At 44.6% G+C, this 13,024-nt stretch overlaps 1 protein-coding gene across 1 annotated transcript; it reads right to left on the bottom strand.

Annotated features, from left to right (window-relative positions):
* Nucleotides 1-228: 228 nt before the first annotated feature.
* Nucleotides 229-13,022, bottom strand: UBR7 (ubiquitin protein ligase E3 component n-recognin 7). The gene is made up of 11 exons (XM_072864269.1): nt 12,710-13,022; nt 12,426-12,559; nt 11,494-11,554; nt 9,816-9,911; nt 8,631-8,684; nt 6,273-6,378; nt 4,871-5,055; nt 4,158-4,289; nt 3,596-3,758; nt 2,637-2,698; nt 229-1,805 (listed from the first exon to the last, which is right to left on the bottom strand). Exons 1-11 carry the CDS (start codon nt 12,878-12,880, stop codon nt 1,713-1,715), a joined length of 1,257 nt encoding a protein of 418 aa, XP_072720370.1. The 5' UTR covers nt 12,881-13,022; the 3' UTR covers nt 229-1,712.
* Between the last annotated feature and the right edge of the window lie 2 nt (nt 13,023-13,024).

The raw sequence follows: 13,024 nt of genomic DNA, 5'->3' as shown, positions 1-13,024 counted from the left end.
AGAGGGATTCTGCTTTTTCTCCTGCCCAAATCTGTACCTGCAAGCCGGGTGCCAGCCCTTGTTTCACACCTGCCTGCAGCAGCGTGGGTCAGGGTGGAGGCAAAGGTCTCAGCCCCTGAGATGTGTCTCGGCCACATGACTAATGGCTCATCACTGCGCTGCCTGGTGTTTGTCTGGATCATGGATGAAAACAAACCCCTACAGCAGCATTTCAAAAACACAAGACACTACAGATTGAACAGTTCTTTAATTCTGACATATTTTAGTTAGATAGGTGGTTATGACTCCCATAACAGTTGCTACAAAAAAAAGCACATACAATACCCAGAGTTAAATTTAAAAGCAACTAGTCATTTCACATGAAACAAGCCAATGAACTGAGCCTCTATGCTAGAACTAGCTGTTGTAAATAAACTGGGCAGAAACAATTAATAGGGAGAATGACAGATAAAGGTCTGATTTTCTTCTCAAAAGTCATTAATAACACGGAACCAGAATAGTACCCCATGGTAAAGAAATCCTCCAACTACATAAAGCAGGAGTTAAAAATTAGAACTTTCTTAAAGGATGTTTTGGGGTTTGTGGGTAAAGAAAACTAAACACTACATGAGGCTCCAAACTTAGGAAAAGTCAATACTTAATGGTAGCTAAGTGTAGATCCTTAAATGTCAGTGAAACATCTCCTGTTCCATGATTATCACAGTGATTATAAAAAGATCACACGGTTTATACTGTAGCAAAATGCCAGGGTGCTGCAGTGTTTTCAGAAACATTTATGAAGTAGAATAATTTGCAGTAGGCTAGTTTTTAAAAATCGAAGCACATTAGAAGGCCTATTACAAACCCCCCCCAATGCTTAATCTGTAATTCAGTACCTCCTCCTAGATATCATCTATATCCTAGTGAGTGGATAAAGTTCACGTGACAAATTTTTGCATGTAAAACATCACTGTACAATATTAGAAACAAAGTTTTTGAATTTATAAAAGCAAAACATTCTGTTGCATCAAGCCTAACCTACAATTTCTCATTTTTCACCTGCCTAGGGAGCACTTCCACAGCTGCGAGTAAGCGTGCAGAAGTACAGTGCTGTCTAGTCCACGTGATGTGACCCAAATGTTAGAATGCAATTCCACCCAACAGCCGTGATCATAACACGTGCCTGCTTTACCCTTTCAGGAGCCGTGCCTCCCTCAGTGTAGTAAACAGACACTCACTTTGTGCAGGGAGCCTTCGCTAGAATCACTACAGCCCGAAGAGATGATGCAGAACCATTTAAAGCAGGAAAGCAACGCACTCCCATCTTGCAAAGCACACTGAGTGCGTACTGCCTGCACTGGACAGAAGGGAGGGTGGGCAGACCCCAGCCAGTGTTAGTAGAGCGTACAGCTATAGGCACTGAAAGTAAAATGGGTGAAAGGCTAAAGGGAATACACAGCAGCACACGGTTCTTGTGACAAGCCATCCTCTCCCTTGAGACAAGGCCAGCTTTCACAGGAATGCCAAGTCGCTCACGACTGAAATCGCTACAAATGCAATGTACCTGTTAAGGACACGTTTTAGTCGTTACAAATAAAGGAAGTGTGAGCCAAAATGAAGATGTTTCTTGGACAGTTGGATTTTGATGAGAAGCCAAATACTGAAGATGCCTCTTCTGTTTGCCAATGCATATCGTTTTCCCAGTTGTCCTTTCAGACCCACACCCTCTCAGTCTAACTACAGTAGTACTGCATCCTGTTAGTCCGTCGTCTTTTCCGAGACTGAAATTCTTCAAAGAAGTGCTGAATGTCTTCTCTTTTAACCACCTGGGGGAAGCAATACAAAACCCAAGTTGTGGTACAAGAATTCCATTAAACAATCCTTTTTTTTTTCTTCCTTGCATGCATCCCACATGTAATACACAAAGCATAAAAAAGCAAGTATCCTGAAATCTCTCTGATACAGCTAGCAAACCAGCTTTCCTGTTGTACCCAAAGGAGACGATTAATGCCCAAATCCTATTATAAGAGAATACAAACAGAGAAACGAGCTCCCCAAAGGCAGAACAAGCACATGGAGCAAAGCCCCTGACATATTTTAATGGGTTTGACCACTTGCTTTTATCATCAGAAAAATTAACACAAAGCAAGAGTTTCACTAGCTCATTTCAGACTCATTACAATGTAACTAAGAATGGCAGGTTAGCAAATAAGCCAACAAAATGCATGTGTTGATTAATAATAGCATGCAAATTCCTCCAGAAAACAACTGACAAGACTGTTTGCCAATAGTAAGTCAGTCCTTATTCTTCTAAGGGTTTAAATTCAATCTCAGAAAAAAACATAACTGTTAAGAGCTTTTTTCCCCCGAATACTTCTCCTAGAGCAACAGAAGTTTCACTTAAATTTAAGAACTGCTCTCAGTACTTTATAGACAGATTTCTGTAAGGTCCCTGTTATCTCTCAACAGGGTCATTAAGGAAATACAACTTTTAAATTCCAATGAAATCAGGGATTTCCAATTTCTACTGCAGTACCAGCAAATCCAAGAGACAGAAAAAAATATTATAACATAGCATCACAGTATTCAGCACCCACCCCTCAACAGTACTTTAAAACACATTTTCTGGCAAACAAATTCTGCAAGTCACGCCTTACCGTTCCCTCATCCGCAAATCTCCTGAGATAGTCAGTCAGTTCTGTCTTTAAATCATTGTATTCTGGATGGAGAAGCGAAGGCAAGGGAAGAAAACAAAAAAACCAAGAAGATATCCAGCTTTAGTTTAACATGGCTTCAAGAAGACAACTTGTTCTACTTGTCATTTATTAGATTTACTTGAGACAAATCTAGGTTTGAACTGGATTATAAATAATAGCAATAAAAAGAAAAGCAAGTCCAGGTAAACATGAGAAACCTAATAATTTATCAGACTAGGCTACACAGTCTGAATATCTGTTCAGGTGATCTTCAGAGAAATGTACAGACATTGAGCGCGTGAATTAGTACAATTAAAGGACTGCCCCTGCTCCCAACTTCCCACTGCAAAACCATGTGTGGGTAGTGGTGGGAAGTCCTAGCCTGGAACTCAGGATTGGGCAAGCATCCTCGCCAGAGTGCAAACCCCTCACTCAGAAGAGGGAAGCACGGCTCCAGTTATAAAATACCTCAATGCTGCCTTGTCAATATACTCTGCAGCAGAGCTGCCAGGGAGCACCCTGCACCCCAGCTTCACACTGGCTGGCACTCCCCCAGACAACAGGGGACTGCCAAACAACAGAACAGGGTAAGAATAAATAAGCCAGATGGCAGAACTATAAATTAATTTTTAAATATCTATGTTACAAGAAAGTATGATCAGTACAGTATCTAAGGTGTTACATAGGGGAAAAGTTCCCACACCATCTAGTTCCTCGATGTAAGTTAAAGTTGTAACAGGCCAGAGAGGACAAACTTCTCTAGAGTAATCCTGGCTGAGGTGTGCAATCTGTCGTACAGTCTTCTACATGTTACTTCAAAAATAGTTTGACACTACACTGCAAGACCTCATGCTAGTCTCTTATGGGAAACTGTTCAGTTAAAGTGTTAAGGCAGATTCTAAAAATGAAGTTGTATTTACCACAGATGAGTTCTACTTGCTGGACTCTGTTCATGCTGTTAAGGGTATCCATTAAAGGATCTCTCCTCTCCGTTTCTTGGTCACTGGTACCTTTATTTTCATAAGCCAAGACAGTGTCACATTCATCTGTCAGGAACTGAACTTCAAGCTCTGAATACATTTTCTGGAGAATAAAGTAAAATTTACTTTTACATTACAAAACTTCTCAGATGGAGATGCTCTTGCCCAATCCTTTTTGTGTTCCGTATCATAAATAATAACAATAAAAATAATAATGTAAATTTTGTATTCAGCATTTCAGACACCTCCCCATAACGGCTTCCAAAGCAATATGGATTTAAGCAGCACAGAAAATACAAATGTTCCTTCATGCTGTATTAATTCCAAAGGATTCAGTGTGTTTCTTTATGTGGGGTGGGGTTATGAGGGGTTTTTTAGGTGTTTATATGCAGAGTAAGAACATTTACACAGATTTTATCTACCAGCTTCCCTTCAAAGATTCTCTGGGAGCTCCTCCCTGCCTCCCCCACGTCAATGATGGTAATGAAGAGAGAATACATACCAAACAGTCTTCACAGGTGCATAATTTGCTTCTCCAGTTCGATGGCCAAAAGGTGGCAGAATCTTTTTTTAAAAATTGCTTGCTTTGGAGTTCTTTCAGCTTACAGACTTGCTCCTCACTCTTAGTAACTACCTGAATTAAAATGACAGTGTTCAGTGCTCTATAATGTCACTTCAAAGACATTCCATTCTTTCCAGCATGTCATTTTCCTTATGCAAGATTTTTCTTTTGTCTCAGACACACTTATTTTTATAAATAACCTATATTACCATTTCATCCACATGAGGATTCTGATGTGGTTTTAGCAGTTTCCACTGGAAATTTCTGTAGGAATTTACTGCAATAGCCATAAATGTTTAAGAAATCAGAGCTGGACTATCATGCAAATGCAGCTACAAGGCATAATACCCCTGTATTAGAACAAACTCAGAAGTTACCCCAGTGTAAAGGCCAGGTGGCTGACAAGGAAGGATAGATCTAACGTATCTGCAAACAGACGTTACACCCTGGTCACCCACTGCTACAAGCATGTTCCATAGCCTACGCTGTGCTCCACAGAGACCACACGTTTGAAGTGTCAGTGACTGAAGAGGAACACAAAAACAGACTGAAAGCATTTACCTCTTCACTGAACCTATACAGAAAGAGGTGGGCTTTACTTCACCTATCATCAGTACGAAGATGTGCAGGACAGAAAAGAAGGTACGTTTTACCTCTGGACAGGCAGACCCAGAGCTAGTGGATGGTTCATTAAACTGTTCCATTTGCTTTTCCTCCTTCGTTTCTTGGTGTTCCACTCCACTTTCTTTTTTTATTTCTTTTTTCTGCTCTTCACTTTCCTCAACCTTCAGGACAATCCCTTCATCTTCAAGGGAGTTCACTTTGGTCAAAGCAGGAACTGGAAGATACATACCCACGTAAGTGAAAATACCGTGCCAGACCATGTACAGGCTACCACAGATGTTCTCTCTCCTTTACAGTGCAGCATCAAAGAGCACCTAGATCACCTCATACACTGCAGGGTCCTCGATATATTCTACAGCTGTCCAAAGACACAGTGACCTAGGTATACAAAGAAACTGCTCCCTCTTTCACCATAGTGTTCTTCACCTCTCATACTCCTATTCTAAAATACTCTGCTTCCCAAAAATCTAAGCCCTAGGGGAGGGAAAAGGGTATCACAATTTCAGATAGTTCTGTACTAAGATGCTTGTCCTTCTTGACACCCCTTGATAGCTATGGCAGGTTCAGTAGCTGTTGCGTACTTTTTTGCTGACTTTGTGTCAGAGTCCTTCATCTTCCCCAGACACACACACCAAAAATTCCGTCACAGATTAACTACACTAACCACTTCCTTATTTAAAACAAGTTTTTCTTTTGATGTCAATTCAAATGTGTGCCCCGTGACAGAGAAGGAGGAAAACCAAAAACAAACAAAACCCGCCATTCTGTACTGTATTTACATGAGAAGGAGAACTCCAGGTAGGCCAGCTTGGAATCCTTAAAATTACCATTGAAATTTCTGGCACATAAGAGATCAATCACCAGTTGATACAGCAACATTTAGGAGACTACATGAAACCAGCTCTTTCCACAGAAGTCAAGTCATCCACCCTTCTGATCCCACAGAGACCACATAGCAGACAGAGGCCTGGTGTGACCGCAGGCAACGTGTGTCCTGAGCACAGCCCCAGCTCTACTCAGATTAAGGTTTTACACATTCATTTCAGGTCACTCTATCATTCACTCTTTGCTGCTCAGAGCCTCTCAGACTCAGCTGTTTGTCTCATGGCTTCCCTTAGGATGGCTCTTCAGTTCTTTGATCCGGTTTAGAAATTAAGTTCCTTGAGACAAGTATTAAATCAGCATCCATCTATGTGCTAGCGCATCTCTGATAAATGAGTGAGCACCACAGAATTAAGATTTAGGAACAAGAACTGCATTTTTTTTACAGAACAGTTACTGCAGCCCCGCACGTTCCGCTGCTGAAGGCAATTGTCCAATATAATGAATGTCATTTCTCCAACCACTTAAACAGTATTACGTTGTTAATCAACCAAGTATGAGAAATACATGCTTACAAAACATTGGCTCAGATGTCTTAATTTTTTTCACCTGCTAATTGCGACGCATAGGCCCACAGGAAATGGCAGTGATTCATGCAGGCTTGGCATACCATTTCATGGAAGTCTCCACTTTCAGGGGGCACTGCACCAAGATGCTATCAAAAAGAAACAAGTGCACAGCAGTGAAGCATTCGCTGCAAATTAACAGACTCAACTCTGGGTTTAGAGGAAGTAAAACATCAACAGCCATCACATTTTCAGCACAAGCATACACTCCTGCTAACTTTCTACAATGATTATCAGTATAATTTAAAGACTGGAAAGAGCTGATAAAAATTCCAGGGAAAAAATGAAATAATTCTCTCTTTGTCTAAAGCCTTTTATGCCTTCTACATACCCAGAAATCTCAGTCCTATCTTTATCTCATTTCTAAACGATATTCTTCTAAACTGTCCTAAACATAGGACAGGTGAAGATACCTCTCACACACTGCACATTTAAACTCTTAAATAGCTTTTTATGATTGCTTCCTTATGTGTAAGAGATTGTCAGTCTTCATATTGATCACGTACTGAACTTGAGAAGAATTAGGTCCCAAAGCTCTCCATAAACTGGTGAGAACTATTTAGGCAACTAAAAGCACTTAGAGGCTTGCTTTTGAAAAGCATTCTTGCAAAGCTCACAGTATGCAGCATAACATTCTTCATACATACATTTATACAAAAGAATCCTATAGGTTACCTACAGAACCCCTAATTGAAGCCAATAATCTTTTTTTTTATTCTTTGATCCTGCAACTTCAAACATGGAATTTCACTCGTGCCCTTCAAGGCACAAGAGGCTGAATCCTTAATGCTTACATGTTAAGTAGGGCACTCACTGAAGTGCTGAGCTGCTTTTAAAAGATTTCCCCAAAGTTCGTAATCAGGAACCAACAGCACAGCTTGTTCCTTGCTACTTAAAGGAATTACAGTTTAAAAAGCATTCTTTTGAATGAAGAACTATTCAGGTAGTTGATAATGATGTGCCTCAGTAAGAATCTTTTTCTCAGCAATTGTAATGATAGAATTTTCCATTAAAGAGACAGTCATAAAGTTATTATTTTATTCTGCAGCAGTAACCTTCAAAAGGTAGAATTCTTCCTAGGTTTTTTGGACTGGAGTGGACAGCAGGGCAAGATTAAACTTTCAATATTCCTTTGCATAGGATGAAAAGAAATACCTTAGAACTCATGTAATAATCTTTTGAGAACTACAGCAAACCTTCCCAAGTAAGAGTAACTCTTCGCTGGGTAAAGAACTGGCTGGATGGCCAGGCCCAAAGAGTGGTGGTGAATGGAGTTTACTCCAGTTGGCAGCTGGTCACAAGTGTTCCCCAGGGCTCTGTGCTGGGGCCAGTTCTGTTTAATATCTTTATCAATGATCTGGATGAAGGGATCGAGTGCACCCTCAGTAAGTTTGCAGATGACACCAACCTGGGTGGGAGTGTTGATCTGCTTGAGGGTAGGAAGGCTCTGCAGAGGGACCTGGACAGGCTGGATCGATGGGCCGAGGTCAATTGTATGGGGTTCAACAAGGCCAAGTGCCAGGTCCTGCACTTGGGCCACAGCAACCCCATGCAACGCTACAGGCTTGGGGAAGAGTGGCTGGAAAGCTGCCCGGCAGAAAAGGACCTGGGGGTGTTGGTTGACAGCCACCTGAATATGAGCCAGCAGTGTGCCCAGGTGGCCAAGAAAGCCAATGGCATCCTGGCTTGTATCAGAAATAGTGTGGCCAGCAGGACTAGGGAAGTGATCGTGCCCCTGTACTCAGCACTGGTGAGGCCACACCTCGAATACTGTGTTCAGTTTTGGGCCCCTCACTACAAGAGAGACATTGAGGTGCTGGAGCGTGTCCAGAGAAGGGCAACGAAACTGGTGAAGGGTCTAGAGCACAAGTCTTATGGGGAGCGGCTGAGGGAACTGGGGTTGTTTAGTCTGGAGAAAAGGAGTCTGAGGGGAGACCTTATCGCTCTCCACAACTACCTGAAAGGAGGCTGTAGAGAGGTGGGGGTCGGTCTCTTCTCCCAGGTAACAAGTGCTAGGACGAGAGGAAATGGCCTCAAGTTGCGCCAGGGGAGGTTTAGACTGGATATTAGGAAATTTTACTTCACTGAAAGGGTTCTCAAGCATTGGAACAGGCTGCCCAGGGAAGTGGTTGAGTCACCATTCCTGGAGGTATTTAAAAGACGTTTGGATGAGGTGCTTAGGGACATGGTGTAGTGGTGGTCTTGGTAGTGTTAGGTTTACGGTTGGACTCGATGATCTTAAAAGGTCTTTTCCAACCTATACGATTCTGTGATTCTGTGATTAACTGACACTAACTTACTTCTATGCAAATGGCAGTTCTGCTACTTATAGTTTCCTTACCCTTCCATGGAACCAGTCTTCACAAACTATGCACTGGATCATCTCATCTGGGATCTAGATGAACGGTCATATTATTAGCATCAATAGCAACCTCCAGAATCCTTCACAAGCCTCAAACTATGGTATTATGCAAAGCCTGCTCAAGTGAATTGCATTTCCCTCTTCACCTACCCACAGGGAGCTGCCATTAATAATTAGTTACTGCTTCATTAGTCAGTTTGCTTCCCTGAAGTTCAACAGCATATGTAATTTGTCATATTATCCAGACTATGGAAATTCACATTTATTATTACAAAACTACTTTTCCCAGCAGAGCAAGACATTCTCACACAAAAGAGCTGCTAAAAGTTAATACACTATTGGTATCTTTCTTCCTGTAAACAGAAATGCACGAACAGGCAGCTTAGCAAAAGAAAGATACTGATATTCATGATGTCATCAGGTTTATATAGGAATGCCAGAATCCTAACTTAACTCTCCACGATACAGTACAGTACAAACTGCTTTGTTATGAAACAATTATTAATGATTTCCTTAGAAATGTTTAGCTATCTCTGAACTTCAGAGAGGTGAGTTTATAAAATACTCTCTTGTATTTGAAAGACTTGTGCCTTCCCTATTCTTTAAAACACGTAACTTCTATGACTGCAAACAAAAGTGTGCGTGTGCAAACCAAGTGATATATTTTAATACTTCAGACAGAGAAAAAGTGTTCGGACTACCGTAAAGGAAAGCTAGAGCCAGTGCTACAGGACAGACTCTCCCCATCCCTAAAGCCTTGTCAGAGCACTGTTGCAGGCACGAGGAAGCAGATTCTGGTCTCTCCTCATATGTGCAATGTGTTTATTCTGCGCTTGCCACATTTCTCAAGATGATGAGAAACCCACCCCCTAAGGGAACTCTGTAACTTTAGAGAGAGGAAAGCAGAGAGAACCGCAGCAGCATTTTGTCCAAATGATGGTTTGTCCTCCTCATCCGTCTTTAAGGCATAAACATATTCTACCATTTAAAAAAAACTGATAAAGTAATTACTTTATACAGCACGTGACAACCAAAAGCAATATGGAACATAAGACTTCCTAAAGTGGGATATTCCCTGCAAAGCAGCTCCATGACCACCCTTTGCACAATATTTTGCATAAATACCATCTATATATGATTACTACTGGGTTTTGTATTTCTTACCTCATCTTCAGGATCAGGATAAGGTCTTTTACAAGTACAGTATAATCCATAGAAATTGTCATTATACTTATTTCCTGAATTCACCTTGCCCTTTTCCTAGGGGAAAAGGAAAAAATGTCTCAATAGACAATGCAGTGAAAAACAAAAGACAGAAAAGATGTATAATCTAGAAAAACCCAATTCATGTTCTATAATTCCTACAAGCAATCATTATACTCATCAGCTTGAAGATCCAAAAAGAAAGATATTACCCAGACACTATCCAGTGAGCAGCAGATAGGGCATGTGAGGAACACCGAAGTTCAAAAGGAAACAGGAAAAACAGTCTTTCCATCTTTGTAACAAATGGCAACTGTGGTGCTTGTTAAGCTACTGCTAATCTAAGACGATGTAAGAGTTTTGATCACCAACCACGCCTGCCTGTTGCCGTTATAGCAAGGTCTGTAGATCTATTGTGCACCTTCCCCTCCTTTTTTTTTAAACATCCAGTGATGTTTAAAACACAACAACATGTGATCCAAACTCAACTTCATTTAATCTTACCACTGAGCTTCCACTAAATTCATGTCATATACGCCTCACTCTACAGGAGAGGATTATCTAAATTACAAAACATGCTGAATGAAATTCAAGTACAGGTAATTCCCATTTAAACAAAAACAGCTAATACAGCTGCAGCCAAAGGGCTTCAGAACTGCACGTAGTTGCAGCCTAAGCCCACCACCGGCCCCTGCAGAAACAGCTGTGACCACTTACGATGTTACTACAAAACGCCACTTTCTACCACTATTCTGACAAAGGAAGAACGGATGATGCAAGCACCTGGCATCCATGAAGTCAGCCAGATTACTGGACAGATGCTGAAGGTCACTTAACCTGTACAACTGATTTTGCACTGAACTGAAGGAGGAGGAACAACCATGTGATCCATTTCATTGACTCAATGAGAGACAGTAACATCTTAAAATTGTCACAGGTGTCTCTGTAGGGATCGCTGGACTGTAGCCCTAGGCTGACTAGCTCTGGATTGGTCCCAATTCTCCCAAAACAAAATGGAAATACACAAAACCACTTGCTGTTTCTACATTTGGACTGTTATTACCCTGGGAGCAGCACTGCAGGCAAGCCAAGCAGCTTCCTGTCACTGCTTCCCAGAAGATTACCAACTACTTGACGAGTCCAAAATGCCCACTGAGTATGAAAGCACAGGGCGCTTAATACAGTAAAAAACTATCCCATCAGTAGGGTCTGGTGACAACCTATCAAAATAATTAGGGCACTAATGCTACCACGAAGAAGGGGAGGGCCTTCACAACCTTAAATTTCCTTAATGCAACTGCAAAATTGCACCCCAAAGGGTTCTCCTGAAGCCAGCTTAAAGCTAATGAGACGTATTACTGCAGGCACCACGACATGTTTCTGGCATTACGCTGGCCGTGGATGCAGAACTGCTGAGTTCATGGACGACAAGGATCAAACGTTCTCTCTCCTCTCAACATTTCCCTTTGGTCCCTCAACAGTTTTATCCCCTGTAATACTCCCACCTTTCTTAACTTGCTGGGAAAAGCGGAGGCACCGCATGAGTCAGTGCTGGCTGAGGCAAGGCACCAACCTCCGAAGACTGTTATTTTAAAGAATGAAAATAACATGTACGTACGAAACCTATGTCTGAACTTACTGGGAGTAACTTGCACTGCAGATTTTTGAACTTGCTATTTCCACAGTCACAGCGGAAGTTCCTGGAAAGAAAAACATAACATTTCAGGTTTTTTATTAACTGAAAACACATTAGTTTTTGTGTTCATAACAATTCCCAGCAGTTTAATAGGAGCCATAAAAATATTCTTGCAGCTATTTAAACAATAGCATCGGTCAGAACTGGCCAAAGGGCCTCACAGCATTACCCTCCCACATGGTGTTCTCAGCAGATCTTGGCTAACACCATCATCTGCAACAGCGCTTGGCTGGGAGACCACGATGGCACAGCTAACCCCGGGTGCTGCAACTACCACACTCAAAACCGCGAGCACGTGTATTGACGAAAGAGGAGCGTGAATTGGTTCGTTTCCAATGAAGGTGATTAAGCTCTTGCCTCCTACTCAGACACCTAAGCTCTCACTTAAATAGGCTTGGTTTGCCAAGTGAAGGGGGGAACACGGGTACCTCAGTGACCCGACCTCAGCTGCCTGTGCAGTTTTGCTGCGAGTGGTGTATTTTGCATGAGTTACTCCCCGGGACGTTGTCCTACCTCACTGAAATGCATTACACAGCGGAGGAGGCTCTGGGGAAATTCCCCCGGCCAGCTCACCTCGCACCGCAGCCCCCCGCAGGGGCGCCCCAGCACTCGGGGCCGGGAGAAGGCAAGCGGAGGCGGCCAGCGTACACCGCCTCGCGTTCCCGGCCCGCTGGGAGGGCCCGCGTTTCGCCCCGGGGCGGCTGTGAGGAACCGGCAGGGCCAGGGGGCTGCCGCGGGAGGAGCCGCGGGGCCCCGCGCCCGCAGCGCCGCGGGCCGAGGGGGCTCCCGCCGCCCCCGCCCGCCACCGGCGCACGCGCGCTTCCCGCCGCCGGGACGGGCGCGCGCCCCCGCCCCGCCCGCCCGCGCCGCGGTACCTCTTGGTGTAGAGCTCGAAGAGGCGGTGGGTGCCGTGGCACTCGTAGCTGCAGGCCAGGCAGATCCCCGCCGGCTCCCCCCCGGGCGGCGTGCAGGTGCTGCAGGCGTACAGCGCCTGCCTCTTCACGGCGCCCTGCGGGGCGACAGCGGCGCAGGCTACAGGGGCCGCCGGGGGGTCCCGGTCCCCGGCCCCGGCCCCGGCCCGGCCCCGGGCGGCCCCGCCCCCCGCCCCCGCCCCCAGCCCCCGCCCCCAGCCCCCCGCGGCGCCCGGCCCCGCCCCCACCTGGGAGTAGCTGCAGCGCTCGTGGTCGCTGCCCCCCAGCACGGCCCGCGCCTCCTTCTCGAGCTCCTCGTTCTCCGCCAGCACCTCCGCCAAGGAGACCACGGGCTCCTCCGCGCCGCCGCCACAGCCGCTCCCCGGCTCGGCGCCCTCCGCCGCCGCTGCCGCCTCCATCGCCGGGACGCGAGGCCGAGGGCGAGCCGAGGCGGGAAACACGCGGCCGAGGCGCCAGGGGGCGCCACAGCGGAAGCGGAACCGCGCGCCCCACGTGACCGGGGCCGCGCGTCACAGCGGGGAGCGGTGGGGGAGCCCGCGCGG

The sequence above is a fragment of the Ciconia boyciana genome, chromosome 6 (assembly GCF_034638445.1).
Source record: "Ciconia boyciana chromosome 6, ASM3463844v1, whole genome shotgun sequence".
NCBI lineage: Eukaryota > Metazoa > Chordata > Aves > Ciconiiformes > Ciconiidae > Ciconia > Ciconia boyciana.
Note: the sequence above shows the minus strand (reverse complement) of the source record. Positions and strands in the feature narration are given on the sequence as shown.